This window comes from Bos mutus, chromosome 3 (genome assembly GCF_027580195.1).
Source record: "Bos mutus isolate GX-2022 chromosome 3, NWIPB_WYAK_1.1, whole genome shotgun sequence".
Taxonomy (NCBI): domain Eukaryota; kingdom Metazoa; phylum Chordata; class Mammalia; order Artiodactyla; family Bovidae; genus Bos; species Bos mutus.
The window spans coordinates 99036678-99062284 of record NC_091619.1 but is presented as its reverse complement, the minus strand read 5'-3'; the positions used below and the strand labels follow the sequence as shown (position 1 = coordinate 99062284).

Here is a 25607-nt window from a genome sequence, read left to right as displayed (position 1 = left end):
GCCATCCAGCCATCTCATCCTCTGTCGTCCCCTTCTCCTCCTGCCCGCAATCCCTCCCAGAATCAGAATCTTTTCCAATGAGTTAGCCCTTCGCATGAGGTGGCTAAAGTATTGGAGTTTCAACTTTAGCATCAGTCCTTCCAAAGAACACCCAGGACTGATCTCCTTTAGAATGGACTGGTTGGATCTCCTTGCAGTCCAAGGGACTCTCAAGAGTCTTCTCCAACACCACAGTTCAAAAGGATCAGTTCTTTGGCGCTCAGCTTTCTTCACAGTCCAGCTCTCACATCCATACATGACCACTGGAAAACCATAGCCTTTACTAGACTGATCTTTGTTGGCAAAGTAATGTCTCTGCTTTTGAATATGCTATCTAGGTTGGTCATAACTTTCCTTCCAAGGAGTAAGCGTCTTTTAATTTCATGGCTGCAGTCACCATCTGCAGTGATTTTGGAGCCCAAAAATAAAGTCTGACACTGTTTCCACTGTTTCCCCATCTATTTGTCATGAAGTGATGGGACCAGATGTCATGATCTTAGCTTTCTGAATGTTGAACTTTAAGCCAACTTTTTCACTCTCCTCTTTCACTTTCATCAAGAGGCTCTCTAGTTCTTCTTCACTTTCTGCCATAAGAGTGGTGTCATCTGCATATCTGAGGTTATTGATATTTCTCCTGGCAATCTTGATTCCAGCTTGTGCTTCTTCCAGCCCAGCGTTTCTCATGATGTACTCTGCATAGAAGTTAAATAAACAGGGTGACAATATACAGCCTTGACGTACTCCTTTTCCTATTTGGAACCCATCTGTTGTCCATGTCCAGTTGTTGCTTCCAGATCTGCACACAGGTTTCTCAAGAGGCAGGTCAGGTGGCCTGGTATTCCCATCTCTTTCAGAATTTTCCACAGTTTAGTGTGATCCACACAGTCAAAGGCTTTGGCATAGTCAATATATATATACATATATTTTTCAGATTCTTTTCCATTACAGGAAAAGAATTTTGAATATAGTTCCTTGTGCTAAACAGTAGATCTTTGTTGTTTATCTTATATTTAGTAGTGTGTATATATTAATCCCAAACTCCTAATTTATCTCCTCTCCTCCCTGCCCCCACTGACTGTTGACATTGTACCTTGCAACTTTGCTGAATTCTTTTAATAACCCTAATAGTCTTTTTAGTAGATTCTTTGGGATTTATTCTATTTATTTATTTATTATAAATAGATAATATAAATAGGGGGTCATCTGTATATAGATAGCTTGACTTCTTCCTTTTTAATTAACATTCCTTTTATTTCTTTTTCTTTTCCTTTTATTTCTAATTTCCCTGCCTGAATAAAACACCCAATGTCATTCTGAACAAAAGTAGTGAGAATGGACATCCTTGTCTTGTCCCTGATCATTCATTATGATGTTAGCTGGGGGCTTTCTGTAGGTGCCTTTAAGAGGTGAAGAAGTTCACTTCTGTTTCTAATTTGTTGGGTGTTTTTATCATGAAAGGATACTGGATTTTGTCAAATGCTTTTTCTGTGTTTTGAGGTGATCATATGTTTTTTCTGCTTTATTATTAATAAGGCATATTACATTAATTGATTTTTCAGATGTTAAACCAACCTTGCAAACCTGAAATAAATTCCACTTGCATATGGTGTACAGACCTTACTTTCTGCTTGTGCAGAGCTTGGTCAGTCATCTCTCACTGACACTAGGGGGTTTTCAAGTCTCCTGGGTATGTACTCATTCCTGAACACACATGACTTTCTAAATTTTTTGGATTTTCAGGAAAATGTGGGAACTTAAAAAAATTCCCATATTCCTTTATTTCTTTTTTAAAAATTGTTAATTAATTAATTTTTGGCTGTACCTCATGGATCTTATTTCCCTGACCAGGGGTTGAACTCATGCCCCTTGCAGTGGAAGTATGGAGTCTTAACCACTGGACCAACAGGGAAGTCCCTATTTCTTCTCTTTAAATTTTTAACAATTTTTTATTTTTTTTATCAGCCTCTTGTTGACCCCAACTTGTTATTTTGAAAAGTAATTTATTTTCCAGTAATTTCAAATTGACAGTTGTACATACATAAAAGCAAGTCTTGTATCTTGATTAAATATATATTCCTAAATATTAATGTTGACATTATTTAAAATGAAATTGCTTTCATAAATTCTTTTTCTGATGATTTATTGCTGCTGCTGCTGCTGCTAAGTCACTTCAGTCCGACTCTTCACGACCCCATGGACTGCAGCCTACCAGGCTCCTCAGTCTGTGGGATTTTCCAGGCAAGAGTACTGGAGTGGGGTGCCATTGCCTTGTCCGATTTATTACTAGTATATACATATTAGATAGAGTGTGTGAACGGATTCCGCCTCTTATAACTTTGCTGAGTTAGTTGACTAGCTCAAATAATTTTTTGTTGTTATGTGTATGTATGTGTGCTGAGTCATTCAGTCGTGTCTGACTCTTTGCGACCCCATGAACTGTAGTATGCTGGGCTTCTCTGTTCATGGAATTTTCCAGGCAAGGATACTGGAGTGGGTGGCCATTTCCTACTCCAGGGAATCTTTCCAATGCAGGAATCAAACCCATGTCTCTTACATCTCCTTCATTGGCAGGCAGATCTTTACCACTGTACCACCTGGGTTATAGTAAGTTTTATATATAATATGATGTGATCTGTGTTCTGTGAATAGACAGTGTTAATTTTTCCATTCACCCATGGATGTCTTTTCTTTCTTTCCTCAGGACTCTGGGTAGAACTTCCAGTATACTACTGAATAACAGTGGTGAAGGCCAGCTTCCTGGCCATCCTGATTTCAGGAGTGACTCTTTCAGCCTTTAACATTAAGCATGATGTTTGCTGTGGCTTTGTATACTACTCTTTTCCATACTAAATAAATTTCCTTTTATTCCTACTTTGTTTGTATTATGAAATAGCACTGGGTTTTAAAACATATTTATTTAGTTGACTGTGTCAAGTCTTCGTCATGTCATGCAGGATCTTTCATTGCAGCAGCTGGGCAGGCTCCAGAGAGTGCAGGTTGCAATAGCTGTGGTGCGCCAAGACGTGTGGGATCTTAGTTACCGGACCTGGGATTGAGTCCCCAGGACTGCAAGGAGGATTCTTAACCACGAGACCACCAGGGAAGTCCCAGCACTAGATTTTAATGATTGAGCGACATAGAAGAGTTGATGGGGTGGACACTGGGTTAGGTGGATAGAGACCATGGTGAGTGGGGGTGGGAAATATCAGTCCCATTCTCTTCCAAGCTTCAGACTCATCTTTTCAACTACTTGCAATACAAATAGCACCTATATGTCCCACAGGCAATTCAAACTTATCCTAAGATTGACTTTCTAGAAACCTGCCTCTCCTGTGTTTTCTAGTGATGTCACTCCACCATTAATGTGTTTTCCCAGGGGAGGAACCTCATGTTGCTCTTCTGTCATCCTTATAATCTAGTCTATCACAAAATCCCATCACCCAACACGTGTACCTTGATTCCAACTTCCCCCTTTTTTTTTTCCAACTTCCCCTTTTTATGTCCAACACAATTGCCTTTTCTTGTACCAAGGGACTGGGAATAGAGATGTATGACATATGTGCACTATACTCTTTTAAGATGTCAATCTACTGGTAAAACCCATTGAATACAATGTAGTAAGCAGAAAAATAATTTGCTCAAATATTTGAGTACCACTCAAATATTTATTGAGTACTTATTAAATGCCAGAATGATTATTCTAGGTGTTGGAAATACAGTAGTGAACACAGTTCCTACTTTCATGCTTACTGTATTTTAGTGGGAAGACAGATAATAAGCATGTAAAAACAATGTTAGTATAGAGTTGCTACTTTACAAAGCAGGCTCAGAAAAGGTATATGGGGGATAGGCGTGGCAGTGAGAGACCTGAAGTGAGGAGGAAGCCAAGCTAAGCCCTAGGTGAAGAGCCTTTTCAGTCAAGAGAAGGAAAGCCTGAGATAGGAACAACAGGTTGAGTGCCTGCAGATGAGGGAGGGGAACAGGTAGGAGATGAGGTCAAATTGATAAGGCAAGAGATAAGCAAGGGTCCAATACCCCTGGGTCTCCTAGGCCATAAGGAATTTAGGTTTTATTCTGAATGTGCAGGGAAGCCATGGAAGTTTGAAGATACAGAAGAGAGAATGGAATAATGGTGGGAGAATCCTTTCGGCATGGGATGGGATAGGATCTGGAGCCAAGTGCAAAAGAGTCTTATCAGGCAGTTTACTCTATTGAAAAACTTCCCTCTGTTTGAGTTTCTCTTTAGCCACCAGCTAGCTTCTCTCCTCCTCTTTAAAGTCATACTTCTTAAAAGAATTATCTACATGTACTGTATCTTTTTAAATTTCCTGTTTGAATTTGAAAAATGCAGTTTCAAATTTTTCCCCACTCCAATGTAGCACTCAACCCAATAATCACTAGTGAGAGTTGGACTATAAAGAAAGCTGAGCACTGAAGAATTGATGCTTTTGAACTGTGGTGCTAGAGAAGATTCTTGAGAGTACCTTGGACTGCTAGAAGATCAAACCAGTCAATCATAAAGGAAATCAGTTCTGAATATTCACTGGAAGGACTGATGCTGAAACTCCAATACTTTGGCCACCTGATGCAAAGAACTGACCCATTGGAAAAGACCTAGATGCTGGGAAAGATTGATGGCAGGAGGAGCGGATGACAGAGGATGAGATGGTTGGATGGCATCACCGACTCAATGGACAGGAGTTTGAGCAAGCTCCAGGAATTGGAGATGGACAGGGAAGCCTGGCATGCTGCAGTCCATGGAGTCTCAAAGAGTCAGATAGGACTGAGCTTACTGAACTGAACTGAGTCCTCCTTTTAACTAGATGTCACAGTAGCATTAGACAATGACCTCACCCTGTGCTGGCCTTCCTCTGGCCGCTCTAATTGCTCCCTCCAGCTCCTTTTCTCTACCTGGCCTTAAATGTTGCCATTCCTCAAGCCTTGGTACTAGATCCTCCTTGTGTGCCACCAGTTGGCACACTACTGTATGCTGATGGGGCCCGTGAACTAAGAATAGTTTTCCTGTTTTTTTTTTTTTTTTTTAATATTTATTTATTTGGCTTACTGGGTCTTAGTTGTGGCACTCGGGATCTTTAGTTACTGCGTGCAAACTCTTACTTATGGGACGTGGGATCTAGGTCCCTGACCTGCGTGGAGAGCAGTCTTAGCCACTAGAATACCAAGGAAGTCCCGGGTTTTGTTTTAAATGCCGGGAGAAAAAAAATCAAAAGTACGTTTCATGACAAGTGAATGCTAGTATCCCTTAAATTTTATTGACACACAGTCACATCCATTCGTTTCCTATTGTCTATGGCTGTGTTCACACTACAGCAGCAAAACTGAGTAGTGGTGACGCAGAACCTAGAGCCCACAAAGGCCAAAGTATTAACTCCCCGTTTCCAAGAAGTTTGCTTTATGCTTTCTCCCTAGGTTTCATTCATTCTGGTAGCTTTGGTTACCATGTATATGCCAAGGAGTCCCAAAGCAGCAACTTCGGTCCAGATTCCTTCTCTACGGATGACCAGACATGAACATCCAGCTGCCTGTCATTCCCACGTGCAGGAGTCACCAAGAGACCAGAATGAACAAGACCAGACTAGCTCCTACCTCAGCGTACCCCTTTTCACTAAGTAGCACCAATATCCATCCAACTGGTCACGTGAGGAATTCGGAATCCTTGACACACCTCCTTTCCCCTCAATCAAACGAAACCTAAGTCCCCCTCTACTGTCTTCAACGCACCCGCACCCACAGCTCTCACATAAAACGGGTCTTTTCAAAACGTAAAGCCAGGCAACCCTCGCCCGGCGTTTGTGCCCCGGAAGCAGAGGCGCCCACGCACGCCAGACACCGCGAAATCCCCGCGCGGCCCTAGGTCGCGGCGCAGAGTTCTCAGGACCCTCCTAAACCCGAGGCCTCGTCGCCGCCTCAGAAACGTAAGCAACACCGCCCTCCCGCCCCAAGCCGCTCTCTGCGGCGCCCGGAAGATACGTAAGGAGGCGGGGCTACGTATTACAAACCGGACCGTGACGCGCTGCGTTTTCTCTTTCCAGCCAGCGCCGAGCGATGGGTGAGTGGCGCTCTGCTTTGGGGCCGGGATTGGGGAGCGAGCTCAATCCGGCGCCATCCTGCTTCGGGGCCCAGCCGGCAGCGCGGGCTCCTGGGCCCCCGGACACGGAACCCCCGCGAGGAGGGTGGTGCTCAGGCTTGGGCCCCCGGGACCATCCCAGGGGCCATTCCTGGAGCCGCAGGACTCGGGGCCGCGAGCGGCACCATCATGGCTGCCGGGGTCGGGACGGGAAGGGTCTGGGCTGCGTCGCACGTGCATGATGACACCTTGGAAATGCTGTGACCTCCCGACTGCGCTGTGGGGGAGCTAACCTTGGAGAGCTGAGCGTGCGACCGCCGGCGTGGGGCGTTGGGCTGGCGGCCTCGGCTCCGGACTCCCTGCCTCAGGCTCCCGCCCCCCCGCTTCCACACGCAGGCATCTCTCGGGACAACTGGCACAAGCGCCGTAAGACCGGGGGCAAGAGAAAGCCCTACCACAAGAAGCGAAAGTATGAGCTGGGACGCCCCGCTGCCAACACAAAGGTGCGTGCGGGTCCTCACCGCCCGGGAGGTCGCTTCTGCGGCGTCGGTTGAATCTTTGTGGGGCTCTGCGAGTTGCTGTGGGGACTAGGCGGTCTCGCCTTCGCGTGCTGGGTAGATACTGAAAGATCGCGTGGAGACTGCTGCCGTGTCCTAGTAGTACCTGCAAGGGCGCACGGAGCGAGTGGGCTCCTCGGTGCACCGAGCCTTAATTTTCAACGTTTGGAATCGGGCTTTCTCTCTTGGAGGTGACTGGAGTGATGAAAAAGTATCCTTAGGCGTGGTTGTGGCCGTCTTGGTCACCTATGTGCCACTTGCCAATGCTAGGGCTTGTCATAGTTACACTGACTGTTACCTCCGTCGCGCCCGGGTTCCCTTCTCTCTTACTTTTCCTTGATAACCTAGTTTCTGTCTCCTTGTGTTTTCTAGATTGGCCCCCGCCGCATACACACAGTCCGTGTGCGGGGAGGCAACAAGAAGTACCGGGCCTTGAGGCTGGACGTGGGGAACTTCTCCTGGGGCTCGGAGTGTGAGTGAAGTCCTGCAGGCGTGGGTGGGAACTCAGCAGCTAATCCTTGTTTTTAAGCTTCAGTAAGTGCTTTTAGCAGGAAGTCCATGGCCTGGACCAAGATACTAAAGTTCTCCTGTTGAACAGCTTTGAGGTTGTGGAGACTTACCTCCAATCCTGTCCTGCCACTTAACTCGAATAGCCTCAGAGATTGGGGTTGAATCTGGAGACAATGTGGGTGCCAGCCACCTCTGGAAGGATAGGTTTGTGGAAGATGAACTGTTGCTAGAGTTTCCCTTCTTAAGCCTTACTAGGGTAGGGATGGAAGATTGTTGGCATCAGGTTTACTTGGCTTGATTCTGGATTTCTTCTGTGAGCAGGTTGTACACGCAAGACAAGAATAATCGATGTTGTCTATAATGCATCCAACAACGAACTGGTCCGTACCAAGACCCTGGTGAAGAACTGTATTGTGCTTATCGACAGCACACCGTACCGACAGTGGTACGAGTCCCACTATGCACTGCCCCTGGGCCGCAAGAAGGGGGCCAAGCTGGTATGTGTTTGGCGAGCAACTTCCTGTAGGGGGTGCAGGGGGAGGCCAGCCTGATTTCAGCCTTCTTGTGATGAAAACTCTGTCCAGTTCTGCTACTGAAGGGAGAGAGATGAAAGCCTTTAGTGCTGAGGAAGGTGGCAGGGCTGTGGGATGTGACACTCCTGAACTAGGGTTTGGGGGTCCCCCTCTAAGCCATCTGTATTTCCTTTATTCAGACTCCTGAGGAGGAAGAGATTTTAAACAAGAAACGATCAAAGAAAATTCAGAAGAAATACGATGAGAGGAAAAAGAACGCGAAAATCAGCAGTCTTCTAGAGGAGCAGTTCCAGCAGGGCAAGCTTCTTGGTAAGATGACTTCTGCATTTGGGGAGGAGGCGTCTCAAGATATGGTGTGCTCTCTGGAGGCTAGAGAGTTCACCAGAAGGATTTGGTAACAGTGAACAAGCACAAATCAGAATATTTGGTCATCTGGTTAGTTTGAAGCGGAAATGGAAGATAGTGGGCAGGAGCCCATAGGCCTGAACTTGGTCTAGGCCTCTGAATTTCAGTAGTATCTTGAGAACTCGTCTGTGTCCAGGCTGAGGGGATTGTCTCAGTGATGAAAACTTTGTCCAGTTCTGCTACTGATTTTCAAAGTGATGATAAAGTATATCTGAGGAGACATTGGGCTTTGTGTCTGCCCCAGGATACCTGGGCGCTTAAGGGGATACATAGATATGGGTAGGCCACAGTGTCATTTTCCTGAGGACCACACTCTAATCTTGCAGCATGCATCGCTTCAAGACCAGGCCAGTGTGGCCGAGCAGACGGCTATGTGCTAGAGGGAAAAGAGCTCGAGTTCTATCTGAGGAAGATCAAGGCCCGGAAAGGCAAATAAACCCTCTTCTCTCCTGTCTTAGCTCATCTAATAAAGGCGTTTACTGTTCTATGCCATGTTCATGTTCTGAGAGTACTTCATTGTTTGGCACACTATAGAATGCCCCAGTTCCCCCTGCCTGAAGGCCAGGCCTGTTACGGGGCTGTGACTCTAGCCGGAGGAACAGTTCTCGCTCCTGAGGCTGAGTTTCAGTGGCAACAGGGATGTGTTGTGCAGGCTGAGCAGAGACTGAGGGAGGTAACCCAGCTTGGGGCCCCTGCAGTATTGGGCTGTTGCCTGGACCATCATTGGAACCAAAGCCATGTTGCCTCCCTAAAGTTCTTTTAGAGACCCTGTATGCAGACTTTGGTTTGGGGTTTTTTTCAGGCTCCTGGTCTAGAAACCTTGAAATTGTGTTCTACACTTAAGCATTGTTGAGCAAGTTATACATATTAATTATCTCTTGAGCTCTAATCCTTTCCCCTCTCCTTACTCAAAAGTTAGTTTGTTTAAATTGTTGAATTGGTTTCTTCAGCTTTCCCTTTTCATAGTTCCTCAGTTATTTGATTGTAGCAAATAGTGGTCTTTTAGGTTAAAGACAGGTTCAATCTTAGCTTATCCTTGGGTCATAACTCCCACATCAAATGTCACCAAATTTTGTGTGGTGCTAATGGTAAAGAACCTGCCTGCCAATGCAGGAGACATAAAGAGACGCAGGTTTGGTCCCTGGGTTGGGAAGATCCCCTGGAGGAGGGCATGGCAACCCATCCCAGTATTGCCTGGAGAATCCCATGGACAGCGGAGCCTGGCAGGTTGCAGCCCAAGGGTTAAAAACAGCTGGCAACTGAGCACAAAGCACAACTGCTGCTCTGATCGCTTTTCTGCATCCTGCTTTGCTCTTCTGTTTTCTCTAACACAATCCCAGCTCTCTGTGATCATTTTAAAAAGCTAAGATTTTTAAACTTCTTTTGGATATGAACCATTTTTAATGGTATTTGTTACAATACTGCTTTTATGTTTGGTTTTTTGCCTGCACAGCTTGTGGGATCTTAGTTCCCTGACCAGAAATCAAACCTGTGCTCCCTGCATTGGAATGTAAAGTCTTAACCACTAGACCACCAGTGAAGTCCCTAAAAGATAAATTTTTTTACACAGCATCCCATCTCAAAGTTGGAACCAGAAGCTATGGAACTCAATGAGACTAATCCCTTCTATGATGACTGCCATCCTTTACATGTGTTCACTTACTATTCCTTTGGTTGGGAATACTTTCTGTCAGATGCCCACGTTGCTCACTCCTTTCAGATCTTTGTCAGTCCAGTGAGTTCCCTGATCACAGAATTTTAAATAGCACTCCCTTCCATGCCATATCTTTTGCCCCTGTTTTTTTCCTTATTTGGCATAAATTTTGTTTATTTGCTTATTTTGCACCCTCTATTAAAATATATCTCCTGGGGAAATGGGTATGTTTACTGCTGCATCTCTAGTATCTGGAAAGGCACAGCAATATACCAGTCAAATATGTACTTTAAGGAGTTCTAAAGAAAAGGTTTTATCCAATTTAAAGTGGTTGAAAAGTACTTGTCTTAAATGAGCTATAAATCAAAATTGGTTCATCAACTTGGCTAATTGCAGACTTCTGTAATTCCGACTTCTGGCTAAGCAGTTGGAAAAGGTGGACCACTAAGACCAACCCTTTAAAACCTTATGGTTGACTCTGGGGAGACCTGACCTCTGCCTTCCCACCCAGTGATCTGGCAACACATGGTCATTAGCTGATGCTCTGAGAGCTGTGTGTTGGGCGTGGCACAGCAACAAAAGAGCTGAATGCATCTACATCTCCACTGCTCTCCCTGATGAGCACTCAACCTGAAGCAAGGCTTCCTCTCAACCCTTCCAAAACACTTGGGTGCCTTCTGAGTGAATGGTGACCACAAGGTGCCTTTTCTGGACAGTACAGGTTTGTCAACCAAGGCTGAGAAAAGTTCATCATCCCGTCACTCAGCAGGAAAGTAGAACCCAGCATTGTGATCCTGTCAACAATGCCAGAGGCTGCATGTCCTCAAGCTCTCCCTACATTCGCCATGCCTCCCATTTTTGAGTTTTGGCGGTTGTTTTCCCTTGGCTTTAGCATTCAGCTTTGGCATTTACCAATTGTTTAGAAGGCAGGAATCTTAGAGAAACTCAGTTTAGGAGCAACTCTAGTACCCTGTGGGGTCAGCTGAGTGCCCCAGTCTCACCACAGAGATGGACCACCTGCAGTTTTCACCCCTTAAATTGTCCTTTCTCCTTGTTTGGTGGGAACAGAGAAGGGCTTGTTCAGATGCCGCAAGTCTAGGCTGGGTGCCTTCACATCTCAGTGTCAGCTTCCAGGGCAGACTCTCAAACCCTCTCCGCCCACCGCCACCCCCCCCCCCTGCCCCCCCGCACCAAACCCTTATCTTTAACCCACTTCAGAGTATGCCAGTTCAGTTTTAAGCAATTTTAATTGCACAAATAATAAATGAATACATTCTCATTGTAAACAAATTGAACATAACATAAAGTACCCAGTACACACTTTGGCCCCTCTTCGGGGTGAGGTTATCAGAATAAGGTATATTCTAAACATATTTTTATGTGACCTTGGGGGCAGCAGCAGCATTCCCTGGAACCTATTAGAAATACACAAATTCTTAACCTCCATCCCAGACTTAATGAATCAAATGCCAGGGGTGGTAGGTACCCAAGACTTTAACAAGCCCTTCAGTGATACTGATGCTCCCTCAAGTTTAAGAACTGGCCTAGCCCAAAATCACAGTGGAAATAAACCACGCACCTGGGATCTAGTCCTCTGTAACTCGCCCTTGTGTCCTAGCTAAACTGCTAAGCCAAACTGGAAGCATCCTCTACCCAAATCAGGCCCTTATGCCATCCGGGGCGGTCCCTAGGTGCCCGGCCTTAGGGCACGTGGGAATGCTGCTCTAATAACTCCGCAGGGCCCGCAAAGTAGGCGGGGGCGGGCCTGGGGGAGGCAGCTGGACTGCCCACCCCGGCTGGTTTGGCTCAGGGCTCCTGGGTCTCGTCCCCTGACCCTGACGCCTCCTCCTCAATGCGGTCCGCTGCCTCGATGTCGCCGCCCTCTTCGGCCCGGAAGCGCACCAGATGCGGGGTACGCGGGGCGCGGATGCGGCCGAAGTTCCGGAGGCTGATGGCTGGCGAGGGAGCGCCTACGCCCAGGAAGCGGCCGAGCAGCGGGGTCTGCGCGGTCACCGGCCGGGCTGGCCCAGGGGACGCCTCCACCTGCAGGCTCTGCTCAGGGTCATCGCTCATGCTGCGGGCAGGCAGGAGGGCTGCGTGAGCAAGCCTCTGACAGCAGGTGGACCCGGAGGGACCGAGTCCTGGGCGCCCGGAGGGTGGGTGGGGAACTGGAGCCTGGCTACTGACTCAGGTTCTGCCTCAGCCGGCGTAGGCTACTCACCGCAGGTTGAAGGTGGAGCCCAGGAAGGAAGGCCGCAGCGACTCGGCCACCGTGGCCACCGTGTAGGGCGGCTGCGCCGAGTCCTCATCCCAGTACGCGTCCTTCTCCGCGGGAGGCAGGTTCTGGTACATGTCATCCACGGAGAGCAGGGATACCTGGGAGCAGCAGGTCACAAGAATCCCCTTCTCTGCAAACCCAGACTGAGAGCTGGCAAGGAGGGAGAGCCCGACTGCCGGGAGCTGCCACCAGACCCTGAATCACCTGCAAGTTGCGGTCTATAAGCTGGTTGGTTTCAAAGTCGTCGTCATCCTCACCAAAGGGATTGATGATCTGTTCTGCCACCTGCAGGTGGTAAGAGAGTGTTTTCTGGGCTCAGAGCCCTACTTTCTAACTGCAAAGTGTGGGTGGGTCCTGGGTCCATATCCCCACCCCCTGAAGTGCCCACCTTGAGCCAGCCGGCATAGAAGAAGAACTGCAGCAGAGTGGTGAGAGGCACGTACATGTCCAGGTCCCCTGCGGCTTGCCCTGGCTCCAGAGGCTCCCGAGGTGTGGCAGCCCCTGCCACTGGCTCCACAAACTGGCGGCCCACCAAGGAGAGGGCAAAGAAGGAGTATACCGCTATGGTCACCACCTGGAGGAGGGAATGCCAGGCTGAGTGGGACAGGTTAAAATGCTGTCTCTGCCCCGAGGGTCAGTGGTAGATCTAACAATTAAAGCATGTATCGGGGATTTCCCTGGGGGTGAGCTCCCAATGTAGGGGGCCCAGGTTCGATCCCTGGTCAGGGAACTAGATCTCACATTGCTGCACCTTGAGTTCACATGTGCCAACTAAAGCTTCCCCATGCTGCAAATAAGACCCAACCCAGCCAAATAAATAAATATTTTAAAAAATAAATTAAAAAATAAATACAACATGCAGCAAGGTGTGGCAACACCAAATGGGAGGGGATCATCTTAGTGAGGGCCCAGGGAGGCTTTGAGGATGAGCCCTTGGCTATTTAGTGTCTCACTGAACTGAACTGCCCCTGGGCAGGTACCATCTCTAGTTCTCAGTGTCACACACAGCACAGGACATACAGTAGGCACTGGGACTGGGAGGTGAGAGGCAGTTACTTGGGTGTAGACGAGGGGGATGCTGATCCAGTCATAGTGGAAGAGCATGCTGCACTTGGCCCGGTACTTATTCAGCTCCTGGTGGAACAGCAGGAAGAGGAAGTCAGTGGAGACAGAAAGGAAGAAAGGAGAAGGGAGTCCAGTACACATTAGGCCTGGGCTAGGTCTCATTCTGCTTGCAGAGGTGTTGTCGGGCTGGGGTGCCTGTGATGGAAGGCAGCTCAGCACAGTGACTGCAAGGACAGACCCTGGAGCCGGAAGTTCTGAGGATGAATCTCGGCTCCACTAGCTGTGTGGCTTGGGCAAGTTTTTTTTTCCACTCCTTGCCTCAGTTTCCTCACTTCCTCACACTTGCTGCGCTACATAATAGACACCATGTAGGTGTTAAGCACTGAAATTATGGTTGCTGTATGCAAAAGTAGGGGGAGGAGGGCAGATGGGCCTGTCCTAGGTCGACTCACTTCCAGGAGCAGGCAGAGAGCAATGTCATCACGGATTCGCCCATCCCTCCGGGCCTGGGCTGCCAGGTTGGTGAACCAGACGCAAGGAATCCAGTACTTATTGAAGTCAGATTTCAGGCTCTCAAACTTTTTCCTCTCTTCCTGGGACATGAAACCTGGAGATTGAAGAGAAAGAAATGAAGTCTCATCCTTGTCCTCTAGGACTCACCGCTCTGGGGTCCTGGAGCTCCCCCTGGTGGTCAAACCTCCCCGCCTAGGAGACCCTCGGAGCAGGTCCGGTTCAGTCCCTCCCAGGGCTCCCTGAGCGCCGCACCTGCGTCCACCACATGCTCCATGGTGGGAAAGCGCTTGAGCACGCGCGTGCTGACAGAGCGCAGCACCAGCACCGACGCCAGGTTGGCGTAGCGGATGAGGGTGCGGCGCAGCAGACGGCCACGCTGGTCCACGCCGTGCACGGTGGCTGAGATGACGCACATCAGCTGGTCTGGCAGCGGGATGCTTGTGTACTGGGCCCACCAGCGGTTCACCACCATGGTCACGTAGAAACCTGGTGGCCGCCGTGGGTAGTGGGGACGGAAAGGGAAGACGGAGGGCTTGGAAGTCAGTGTGTCCTGCCGGCAACCAGAACGCCTGGTCCAAGCCGGGTGGAACCAAGGCAGAGGGAAGGACACATTGACTCCAGCACCCTGCCTCGCTTGTCAGAGGGACAGCCTCATCCTCTGATCACGCCCTGATGGACCAAACCAGGCAGGGAGGAAGAAGACTGCAGACCTCCTCAGGCAGAGGAGACATGATGGTTCAAGTCCAGGCAGTGGTTAACTCTGAGCCCTGCTTCCCATGAGGGTGTGGAGGGAAGTGTCACCTCTCTCCAGTTCCCCTGCAGGACGCAGGGGGATGTGAGGCCAGCAGCAGGCTGGGGCTGTGTTTGGAGTGAGGGTCAGGCTGGTGATAGGCAGGGCCTGCTGCTGCTGCTGCTGCTCCTAAGTCACTTCAGTTGTGTCCCACTCTTAGTGACCCCATGGACTGCAGCCTACCAGGCTCCTCTGCCCATGGGATTTTCCAGGCAAGAGTACTGGAGTGGGTTGCCATTGCCTTCTCCAAAGCAGGGCCTAGTCCTCTGGAAATCCTAGACCCGGCACACAGCTCCCATGTCTGCTGAGCCTGCTCTGGTTGACCTTCAGATGTGCCGCTGGGCTAATTCTGACCCTCAGCGCTAGCAGCCCAGCCCAAAGGTCAGGAAAGATGGCTAGGAGGCTGCAAGCGAGAACCCCTTGTCCTTTGAACTTACCCAGTACAAAGGACAAGGGGATGAGGTCCGCAGAGCGGTTGCAGTATCGGGCCACCTGAGCATACACACGCTTCTGCTCCTGGGTCAGCAGCAGCCTGGGGAAGGTCAGGTGGGGCCTGCGTTAGAGGGAGGTGGCCAACCTAGTCCCCCGCAGGCCAGCCCTGAGACCCTGCCCTCACCCTCGCACCGGTAGGTGACGCTGAGCAGAGCATACAGGGCGATGAAGAGGAGGAACTCCTTGTAGAGGAGCTTGTAGATGCTTCCCCGCCAACGGAGAAGCAGGCCAGAGAAGCCTCCGAAGCGGGCCTCTGCCACTTTGAGGGTGTAGGAGACCGTCATGGTGCTGGTGACCTGGGGCAGAAGGTCGTGAAAGCTGCCCTTGGGCTGTCCTTCTCTCCCCATAAACCTCCTCCTTAGCCTGCCTTCTCATCACCCAGCTTAGGTCCCCAAGTAACCTCCTACAACTCTGGTCACCCCCCGACCCCAGCCTTCACCCTTTCAGTAGGAAGGAAGCAGACAAGCAGATAGAGCACACCCCCAGCCCCCTAGGACTCAGTGGCACATGGGTTAAACCAGGATGAGATGGGGCAGAGGGGAGCTGAGATCTACATCCTCTCCTGCCTGAGGCTGCCCCAAGCTCCTCTTCCACTTGCAGGACTAGGAGGAACCCCTGAACTGCTGAGGACAGGAGACTCAACTGTAGCCCAGCCCCATACACCGTGGGGTCTTGCTCTCGAAGCTGATAGTTGGTCTCTCAAGGCACAGGGCACTCTGACCCCCATCCCACACCTACCTACCTGCTCTGGACAGCAGCCTGTGCCGAGGAAGGGGAACTGAGCTAGGCTTCACCCCACAACACTTAAGTACCTCCTGGGTCCATAAAGTTTGGCCGGACTGAGGTTATCATTGATGGATTGAGGCTGTCACCCGACTTCCCCTGGTGCTGGGAACTGGCTGTGTCTTCCTGTGCCTGCAGGGCTGGGCTGGCCTTTGAGTGCTATAAATGCCTCTGCATTGACCCCACAGCTCACACCATATCCTTGGAGCCAAGGTGACAGAACTGACTGTCCCACGCTCCAGGTGAGAAGACAGATGCATGATAAAGTGTCATAACAGCTGCTGATGGCAGGGCACTGACTAAGTGGCAGGCACTGTGCCAGAGCACCAGTCCATCAAATCTCTGGCCTGTCCTGGGAAGCTCCCTCCCCACGCTGTGAGCTGGTTCTCCCTGCAAGTGGTTCCTGAAGAGAGGAAGCATGGAGAGGTGGTTAGGAACGTAAGTTTGCGAGGCCGACACACCTGGGGTTGAATTCTGCCTCTCTGTGGCTTTGTCCAAGATACCTAATCTCTCTAACTTCAGTTTGCTCCTCTGTAAAACAGTATCAATAACCCCTTCCTCACAAGGCAGTGGGGAATATTCAGAGCAAGAATGCCCGGAGCCTGGAGCATGCAGGCATTCATCCTGAGCCAGTGAAAAGCCAGCCTTTTCCCTTTGGTTTCCACCTACTGGTCCACTGTTGCTTCTCAGAACCTGGGATGCCTGGCTGGCCTCTCCCCAAGCCAAACAGTGCCAGGTCCTGGCTTTTAACGTGGCCTATGAGATGCCCCCACTTCCACCTGCTGTCATCAGCCTCTGACCTCGCTCCTTTTCACTGCTCCTTTGAGGTCCTCTCTCGAATCAGTTAGTCATACCGCCCTAAAATCTTCTACAAAGAGGTCTCCCCTCCAGCCCACAAGACCTTGGACAGGATTACGTCTGATTCATCTCAATAAAGCTGAGGACTTGAACCCAGGCAGGCTTTTCTTTTCTCTTTCTTTCTATTTTATTAAAAAATTTTTTAAATTAGAATACAGTTGATTTACAATGTAGTGTTTCTGCTGTACAGCCAAGTGAATCATTTATGCATATATCCACTTTTAATTAGATTCTTTTCCCATATAGGCCATTACAGAGTACTGAGTTCCTTGTGCTATACAGCAGGTCCTTATTAGTTATCTACTTTATATATAGTAGTGTATATATATCAATCTCAGTCTCCCAATTTATATCCCTCCACCTTCTCCCCCCATAACTAAAAGTTTGTTTTCTACATCTGTGATTCTATTTCTGTTTTGTAAATAAGTTCTTTTATACCATTTTTTTAGATTCCATATATATGTGGTATCATATATTTGTCTTTCTCTGACTTCACTCAGCATGAGAATCTCTAGGTCCATCCATATCATTATTTCATTTTTTATGGCTAAGTAATATTCCACTATATATATATATATATATATATATATATACACACCACATCTTCTTTATACATTCCTCTGATGAACATTTAGGTTACTTCCATGTCTTGACTATTGTAAACAGTGCTGCTGTGAACACTGGGATGTGAGAGTTGGACTGTGAAGAAAGCTGAGCGCTGAAGAATTGATGCTTTTGAACTGTGGTGTTGGAGAAGACTCTTGAGAGTCCCTTGGACTGCAAGGAGATCCAACCAGTCCATCCTAAAGGAGATCAGTCCTGGGTGTTCATTGGAAGGACTGATGTTGAAGCTGAAACTCTAATACTTTGGCCTCCTCATGCAAAGAGTTGACTCATTGGTAAAAACCCTAATGCTGGGAAGGATTGGGGGCAGGAGGAGAAGGGGACGACAGAGGATGAGATGGCTGGATGGCATCACTGACTTGATGGACATGAGTTTGGGTGAACTCCGGGAGTTGGTGATGGACAGGGAGGCCTGGCGTGCTGCAATTCATGGGGTCGCAAAGAGTCGGACACGACTGAGCGACTGAACTGAACTGAACACTGGGGTGCAGGCATCTTTTAACCTGAAAGACATCTGGTCCCTCTCCCCACTTTTTGTGAGAAACTCCCTGAATGAGCAAGGTCTGAGAGCCAACCCATGGCCTGACAAGTTATGTTCTCCTTCCCAGGCTCAGGGAAGGTGTGCATATGTAGAAAGAACAGGACTCTGTGTGTGTTTGTCCTGGAGGTCTGGAAAACCCACGAGCTGACCTGCAAAAGGGCAAGATACCAGTTCTGGGGCCTTAACCCCCCTGGCCCTGCAGCCCCTTCCCACGCTCTGATCTGTGGCTTTCCTAAAGCATTCTGGACTGCTTCTCTTAAAGAGTCTCTGGTACCTGGAGAGCTCAGGCCCTGAGGTCCTATCACTTCTCTGACAGTGCTTCCAATTGGCTGCATTTTAGTCCTTAGCTCCCATCCCCATCTGAGGCTCTCTCACATCAGCCTGTTACCCAACTCTCTGGATCCCTGGCCTGTGCATTTCCCACAGAGCCATGGGTAAAGGTACAGAACCTGAAGCCTTGCCCCAGGAGGGAGCAGTCCCCAGGCCCCACCCTGCCCCTCCTTCCTGAGTCACTTTATCTCCCTTCCCAGTTGCTGACAGGTCCCTTTGGTTTATGGTCAAGGAGAGGGAACCACTCCACCTGTAAATCATTTTCCCCACCCTTCTTTATCCTCCCCTAGCTCTTGCCCCTCCCTCTCTTCTGGTCCTAACCACCAGTGCCCCCTCCCCTCACAGCTGAAAGCTGATATATGACTTGGCAGTTTATTGCATGGAGTCTGGAGCCAGACTGCCTAGATAATTTTTTTTAAGAGCACATTTTATACATTTATTTATTTTGTTGTTCAGTTGTTAAGTCGTATCCAACTCTTTGTGACCCCTTGGACTGCAGTGCAACAGGCTTCCCTGTCCTTCACTATCTCCTACAGTTTGCCCAAACTCTTGTCCATTGAGTCAATATTTATTTATGTATCTGGCTGCTCCGGGTGTTAGTTGCAGCATGCGGGACCTTCAGTTGCAGCATGTGAATTCTTAGTTGTAATATATAGGGTCTAGTTCCCTGACCAGGAATCAAACCCAGGCCCCGTGTGTTGGGAGCATAGAATCTTAGCCACTGAACCACCAGGGAAGTCCCTGCCCATATTTTTAAATCCAGACTCCACAGTAAACTACCTTTGTGACCTTGTTCTTAAGCAAACTGTTTAACCTCTGTCCTTAATTTCCCTGTGGGGAAACAAATACCTATCTCACACAGTTGTTGTGACTATCAAATGAATTAATATTTATGCAGTGCTTGGTAAGCATGAAATGCTCCTGTAGCTATTAATTTCTCCTTTCTGGTGCAGGTCTTGTACTTCCACATCTGCCCCTGCAAGGACACCTGAGATCTTCTTGTTGCTGAATCCAGTAGGCCTCTCCTGAGTCCTCACCTTACTTGGTATCTTTCACTCTTTTTTTAAATTTTATATATTTACTTGGCCACACAGACATGTGGAATCTTAGTTCCCTGACCAGGAATCAAACCTGTGTCCCCTTCATTGGAAGTGCAGAGTCTTAACCACTGGATCACCAGAGAAGTCCTGCATCTTTCATTCTTGAAAGACTCCCTTGACCTCTGTGACTTGATACTGTCAAGAGATTCTGACTCTGAACTGCCAAGGGGTAGGCATTTGGGATAGGTGTTCAAATAGGAGCAGCAAGCCTGAGAGCATCCTCTGGAAGATGGAGACTCAGAGAACTCAGAAAAACCTCAGCTTGGTCAGAGGTTGTGAGCATCTTGTGGGGAGGAGAAAGGGCACTAGTAAGAGGGACTGAGAGATGAGTAGAGTAGGACAGATGCAAGGACAGAGAACTAGTGACTCCCAGAAGAGTCAGGCAGGGGAATTCGCTGGCAGTCCAGAGGTTACATTTCCACTGCTGGGGGCACAGATTTGATCCCTGATTGAGGAACTAAGATCCTGCATGCCATGCGGCCAAAGAATAAATTAAAAAGTCATGCAGTGGTGAATAGTGGAGTCAGGCATCTTGGGTTCAGATCTTGGCTCTGCCCCTTAACCTTGGGCAAGAGGCTTAACCCCATGAGCCTCAGTTTCCTCATCTGTGAAATGTAGATAATAATTCCATCATAAGGTTACTGTGAGAAGTCCAGAAGATAAATGCTGAGCCCTGTGCCTGGTTTGTGGCAGTGTATAAGACCCATTAATGGCAGCTTATGTGACACTGAAGGAGGAGGCAGAGTAGTCTGGCAGGCCCTTCAGTTACAGCATCCAGGAGGATGTCCTCTTGATGCCTGGGCTCCCAGAGGAGGGCGCCAGAACCTTGTTATCCTTCCAAGGGGAGGAGACAGTATGCCACCCCAAAATGCGCCACGTTGGCATATTGGTTACTTTGAGCTAAATAGGCACTTGAAAAATTGCAAATGCAGGGAGAGGCTTTCTCTGAACTCACCTTATCTGCCTGAAGAGGGAGCCTCCAAAGAAACTCAATCATCACAAATCCCCTTTCTGGGAGTTTCATCTCATATCACAGGAAGTCTATATCACATCCAGACCAACTTTGTCATAAACTATCATATCTCCCACCCATTCTTCTAAGGGCCCATACCTCTTTCCTGTAAATTATTTACTCTCCCCTAAGAGGCCTACATTCCCCTACCCCTTTCTCTATTCAGTTGGTATTTAAACCTCAATTCTAAGCCACATGGAGGAGTTATTCATTTTTCCCTGGAATATCCCCCATGTATAGGTTTCCCATACTGTTCATGGGGTTCTCAAGGCAAGAATACTGAAGTGGTTTGCCACTCCCTTCTCCAGTGGACCACATTTTGTCAGAACTCTCCACCACAATCCGTCCACCTTGGGTGACCCTACATGGCATGACTCATAACTTCACTGAGTTAGACAAGGCTGTGGTCCACTTGATCAGTTTGATCAGTTTTCTGTACTTGTGGTTTTCACAATCTGGTTTCTGTCTGTCCTCTGATGGGTAAGGATAAGAGGCTTATGAAAGCTTCCTGATGGGGGAAACTGATTGTGGAAGAAACTGGGTCTTGTTCTGATGGGCGGGGCCATGCTCCAAAAATCTTTAATCCAATTTTCTATTTATGGACAGGGTTGTGTTCCTTCCCTATTGTTTGACCTGAGACCAAACTATGGTGGAGGTAATGAAGAAAATGGTGACCTCCTTCAAAAGGTCCCATGCAGGCATTGCGCACTCAGTGCCCCCAACCTTGCAGCAGGCCACAACCCACACCTCCACCGGAGACTCCAGGACACTCACAGGCAAGTCTAGGTCAGTCTCTTGTGAGGTCACTGCTCCCTTCTCTTGGGTCCTGGTGTATGCAAGGTTTTGTTTGTGCCCTTCAAGAGTCTGTTTCCCCAGTCCTATGTAAGTTCTGGCAGCTCTAGGGTGGGGCTAATGACGACCTCCTCCAAGAGGGCTTATGCCACACCCAGGTCTGCCGCACCCAGAGCCCCTGCCCCTGCAGGGCTGCTGCTGACCCGTACCTCCACAGGAGACACTCAGACACTCAAGGCAGGTCTGGCTCAGTCTGTGTGGGGTCTCCTGGTGTGCACAGGTTTTGCTTGAGCCCTCCAAGCATCTCTGGTGGGTATGGGATTTGATTCTAAACGTGACTTTGCCTCTCCTACCATCTTGCTGGGGCTTCTCCTTTGCCCTCAGATGTGGAGTATCCTTTTTTTTTTAGTGGGATCCAACATTCACCTATGCAATATTGCTCTTTACAGCATCGGACCTTGCTTCTATCACCAGTCACATCCACAGCTGGGTATTGTTTTTGCTTTGACTCCATCCCTTCATTCTTTCTGTAGTTATTTCTCCACTGATCTCCAGTAGCATATTGGGCACCTACTGACCTGGGGAGTTCCTCTTTCAGTATCCTATCATTTTGCCTTTTCATACTGTTCATGGGGTTCTCAAGGCAACAATACTGAAGTGGTTTGCCATTCCCTTCTCCAGTGGACCACATTCTGTTAGACCTCTCCACCATGACCCGCCCGTCTTGGGTTGCCCCACGGGCATGGCTTAGTTTCATTGAGTTAGACAAGGCTGTGGTCCTAGTGTGATTAGATTGACTAGTCTTCTGTGAGTATGATTTCAGTATGTCTGCCCTCTGATGCCCTCTTGCAACACCGACCATCTTTAGAAAAGGCAGAGGAACCAGAGATCAAATTGCGAACATCCGCTGGATCATGGAAAAAGCAAGAGAGTTCCAGAAAAACATCTATTTCTGCTTTATTGACTATGCCAAAGCCTTTGACTGTGTGGATCACAATAAACTGTGGAAAATTCTGAAAGAGATGGGAATACCAGACCACCTGACCTGCCTCTTGAGAAATCTGTATGCAGGTCAGGAAGCAACAATTAGAACTGGACATGGAACAACAGACTGGTTCCAAATAGGAAAAGGAGTACGTCAAGGCTGTATATTATCACCCTGCTTATTTAACTTCTATGTAGAGTACATCATGAGAAACGCTGGACTGGAAGAAACACAAGCTGGAATCAAGATTGCTGGGAGAAATATCAATAACCTCAGATATGCAGATGACACCACCCTTATGGCAGAAAGTGAAGAGAACTAAAAAGCCTCTTGATGAAAGTGAAAGTGGAGAGTGAAAAAGTTGGCTTAAAGTTCAACATTCAGAAAATGAAGATCATGGCATCCGGTCCCATCACTTCATGGGAAATAGATGGGGAAACAGTGGAAACAGTGTCAGACTTTATTTTTTGGGGCTCCAAAATCACTGCAGATGGTGACTGCAGCCATGAAATTAAAAGACGCTTACTCCTTGGAAGGAAAGTTATGACCAACCTAAATAGCCTATTCAAAAGCAGAGACATTACTTTGCCAACAAAGGTTCGTCTAGTCAAGGCTATGGTTTTTCCTGTGGTCATGTATGGATGTGAGAGTTGGACTGTGAAGAAGGCTGAGTGCCGAAGAACTGATGCTTTTGAACTGTGGTGTTGGAGAAGACTCTTGAGAGTCCCTTGGACTGCAAGGAGATCCAACCAGTCCATTCTGAAGGAGATCAGCCCTGGGATTTCTTTGGAAGGAATGATGCTGAAGCTGAAACTCCAGTACTTTGGCCACCTCATGTGAAGAGTTGACTCACTGGAAAAGACTCTGATGCTGGGAGGGATTGGGGGCAAGAGGAGAAGGGGATGACAGAGGATGAGATGGCTGGATGGCATCACTGACTCGATGGACGTGAGTCTGAGTGAACTCCGGGAGCTGGTGATGGCGTGCTGCGATTCATGGGGTCACAAAGAGTCGGACACGATTGAGTGACTGAACTGAACTGAACATTCTCCTGTCAATGAGTGAAGAAGTTGGCTTAAAATTCAACATTCAGAAAACTAAGATCATGGCATCTGGTCTCATCACTTCATGGAAAATAGATAGGGAAACATTTTTTTGGTCTCCAAAATCACTGCAGATGGTGACTGCAGCCTTGAAATTAAAAGACAGTTGCTCCTTGGAAGAAAAGCTACGACCAACCTAGACAGCATAGTAAAAAGTGGAGACATTACTTTGCTGACAAAGGTCCGTCTAGTCAAAGCTATGATTTTCCCAGTAGTCATGTATGGATGTGAGAGTTGGACTATAAAGAAAGCTGGGTGCTGAAGAATTGATGCTTGTGAACTGTGGTGTTGGAGAAGACTCTTGAGAGTCCCTTGGACTGCAAGGAGATCCAACCAGCCAATTCTAAAGGAAATCAGACCTGAACATTAATTGGGAGGACTGACGCTGAAGCTGAAATTCCAATACTTTGGCCACCTGAGACTCATTGGAAGAGACCCTGATGCTGGGAAAGATTGAAGGCAGGAGGAGAAGGGGACGACAGAGGTTGAGATGGTCTTTCCCCAGTCGCATCACCGACTCGATGGACATCAGTTTGAGCAAGCTCCAGGAGTTGGTGAAGGACAGGGAAGCCTGGCATACTGTAGTCCATGGGGTCGCAAAGAGTTGGACACGACTGAGCGACTGAACTGATGGGCTTCCCAGGCAGCGCTAGTGGTAAAGAACCTGCCTGCCAATGCAGGAGATGTAAAAGACGCGGTTCAATCCTTGGTCAGGAAGATTCCCTGGAGAAGGGCATGGCAACCCACTCCAGTATTCTTGTCTGGAGAATCCCATGGACAGAGGAGCCTGGTGGGCTACAGTTCATAGGGTCATAAAGAGTTGGACACCACTGAAGCAACTTAGCATGCACGCACATCCCACATGTATACAGAAGCTCTGCGTGTTAATAAACTTGCTTTTGGGGACTTCCCTGGTGGTTCAGTTGTTAAGAATCCGCCTTCCAATGCAGGTTCGATCCCTGGTTGGGGAACTAAGATCCCACATGCCACGGGGCAACTAAGCCTGTGTTTTGCAGCTAGAGAAAAGCCCACACTGCAATGAAGACGTAGTTCAGCCAAAAAAAAAAAAAGAAAGTTTTTAATTAAAATAAAATAATCCTTTAAAAAAATACATAAACTTGCTTTTTGTTTTTTTGTACTTGTTGTTAATCTCTTTGTTGAAGAGTCCTGTTTGGGTTAGTTTGATTTGGGAATCCAACTTTAGATAGTGTAGTTAAGCCAGAAAAGATAAGAATGAGTAAGTCATAAGTAAAGACTAGGGGAAAAGTATTCCGGGCAGAGGGAATAAATGTGCAAAGGCTCAGAGGCAGGAACAGTTCTATTATGTGTGAGAAAGACAGAGAGAAGGCCTCTCTGACTGCAGCAAAGCAGGCAAGAGGAGATTGTTTAGAGAGGTCGACAGGGCCTGACTATGGGGAACTTTATAGACCATCTCAAACCATCTCAAGGATTCTGAATTTCATTCTCAGACTAAAGGGACACCCCTGAAGAGTTACTTGTAAGAAATGTACCAACTAATAAGATGATAATAATAAAGGAAACTCTGTGTGTGTGTGAGGGGGGCATGTGGGAGAGTATATGGCAACTCTGCACTACCTGCTCAATTTTTCTGAAAAATCCAAAACCATTCTTAAAAAAATAAAGCCTACCAATAAAAAATACAAAACTGAAAATAAAGAGCCCTGTATGAAAACCTAAGATGGGGAGAGTTTTTACTTCTGCTAACCCCCAATACCTTAGAATGTGACTATATTTGGAGATAGGACCTTTAAAGAGGTAAGTAAGTTAAAACAAGGTCCTCAGGTAGACCCTAATCTTATCTGACTGATGTCTTTAAGAGAAGATGTGATTAGGACACACAGAAAAAGATCATGTGGACTTCCCTGTGGTTCAGACAAGAGTCTACACTGCTATTGCTGTGGGCACTGGTTCAATCCCAAGGAGGGGAAAAAAGATCATGCGACTTCAAAGGGAGACTGCCATTTACAAACCAAGAGAGGCCTCAGAAGAAATCAACCTTGTCAATACCTTGATCTTGACCTTCCAGCCTCTGGAAGTATGAGAAAATAAATTTCTGTTGTGTAAGTCACCTAGTCTGTAGTAATGTTGTTATGACAACCCTAGAAAACTCATACAAAGGCATTTTGGTTTAGTTTCCAAAACAAAATGGCAATATCGAATAGCTTTATCAAACTATACATCCTCAGCCCCATTTCCCCTTTGGATTTGCTTTTCCTGGCCTTACCTCTACCATCTCCCCATCTGGAAAAGTGTTGACCTATAGAATAAAGACCAAACTCCTGAGGATGGCACTTAAGGCCTTCCTGCCCACACCCTCTCTCTCTCCCTCTCGTTCATCTGAGCTACTAATATTTCTCCACGTTTCAGGCTGGTTTGGTTCTCCATTCAGGGGACATGGAAGACAAAGTTAGAGAAGTAGACTTTTGTGGGCCTAGTGAGGGATGGGATGGGATGGTCATATGGTGGGAAGATGAAATGGAGACCAGGAAGGTGCTGCAGCAGTAATCCTGATTTGAGAGACTATGACCCAGATT

At 47.9% G+C, this 25607-nt stretch overlaps 2 protein-coding genes and 4 non-coding genes across 6 annotated transcripts; 5 read left to right on the top strand and 1 right to left on the bottom strand.

The window, feature by feature from the left end:
- Positions 1-6058: 6058 nt before the first annotated feature.
- RPS8 (ribosomal protein S8) lies at positions 6059-8624 on the top strand. The gene is made up of 6 exons (XM_005894184.3): positions 6059-6109; positions 6524-6630; positions 7057-7156; positions 7516-7691; positions 7907-8036; positions 8459-8624. The coding sequence occupies exons 1-6, from the start codon at positions 6106-6108 to the stop codon at positions 8566-8568; spliced, it is 627 nt and encodes a 208-aa protein (XP_005894246.1). The 5' UTR covers positions 6059-6105; the 3' UTR covers positions 8569-8624.
- LOC138987329 (small nucleolar RNA SNORD55/SNORD39) lies at positions 6361-6440 on the top strand. The gene has a single exon (XR_011463815.1). It is a non-coding gene; the product is annotated as a small nucleolar RNA SNORD55/SNORD39 (small nucleolar RNA).
- Positions 6878-6981, top strand: LOC138987333 (small nucleolar RNA SNORD46). Its single transcript, XR_011463819.1, has one exon. It is a non-coding gene; the product is annotated as a small nucleolar RNA SNORD46 (small nucleolar RNA).
- On the top strand, positions 7755-7824 carry LOC138987332 (small nucleolar RNA SNORD38). Its single transcript, XR_011463818.1, has one exon. It is a non-coding gene; the product is annotated as a small nucleolar RNA SNORD38 (small nucleolar RNA).
- Positions 8282-8352, top strand: LOC138987331 (small nucleolar RNA SNORD38). Its single transcript, XR_011463817.1, has one exon. It is a non-coding gene; the product is annotated as a small nucleolar RNA SNORD38 (small nucleolar RNA).
- Positions 8625-11088: 2464 nt separating the features above from the next.
- Positions 11089-15490, bottom strand: BEST4 (bestrophin 4). Its single transcript, XM_005894185.2, has 9 exons — positions 15057-15490; positions 14870-14964; positions 13895-14128; positions 13582-13736; positions 13121-13198; positions 12453-12638; positions 12269-12349; positions 12008-12162; positions 11089-11860 (listed from the first exon to the last, which is right to left on the bottom strand). The coding sequence occupies exons 1-9, from the start codon at positions 15269-15271 to the stop codon at positions 11593-11595; spliced, it is 1467 nt and encodes a 488-aa protein (XP_005894247.2). The 5' UTR covers positions 15272-15490; the 3' UTR covers positions 11089-11592.
- Positions 15491-25607: the final 10117 nt, after the last annotated feature.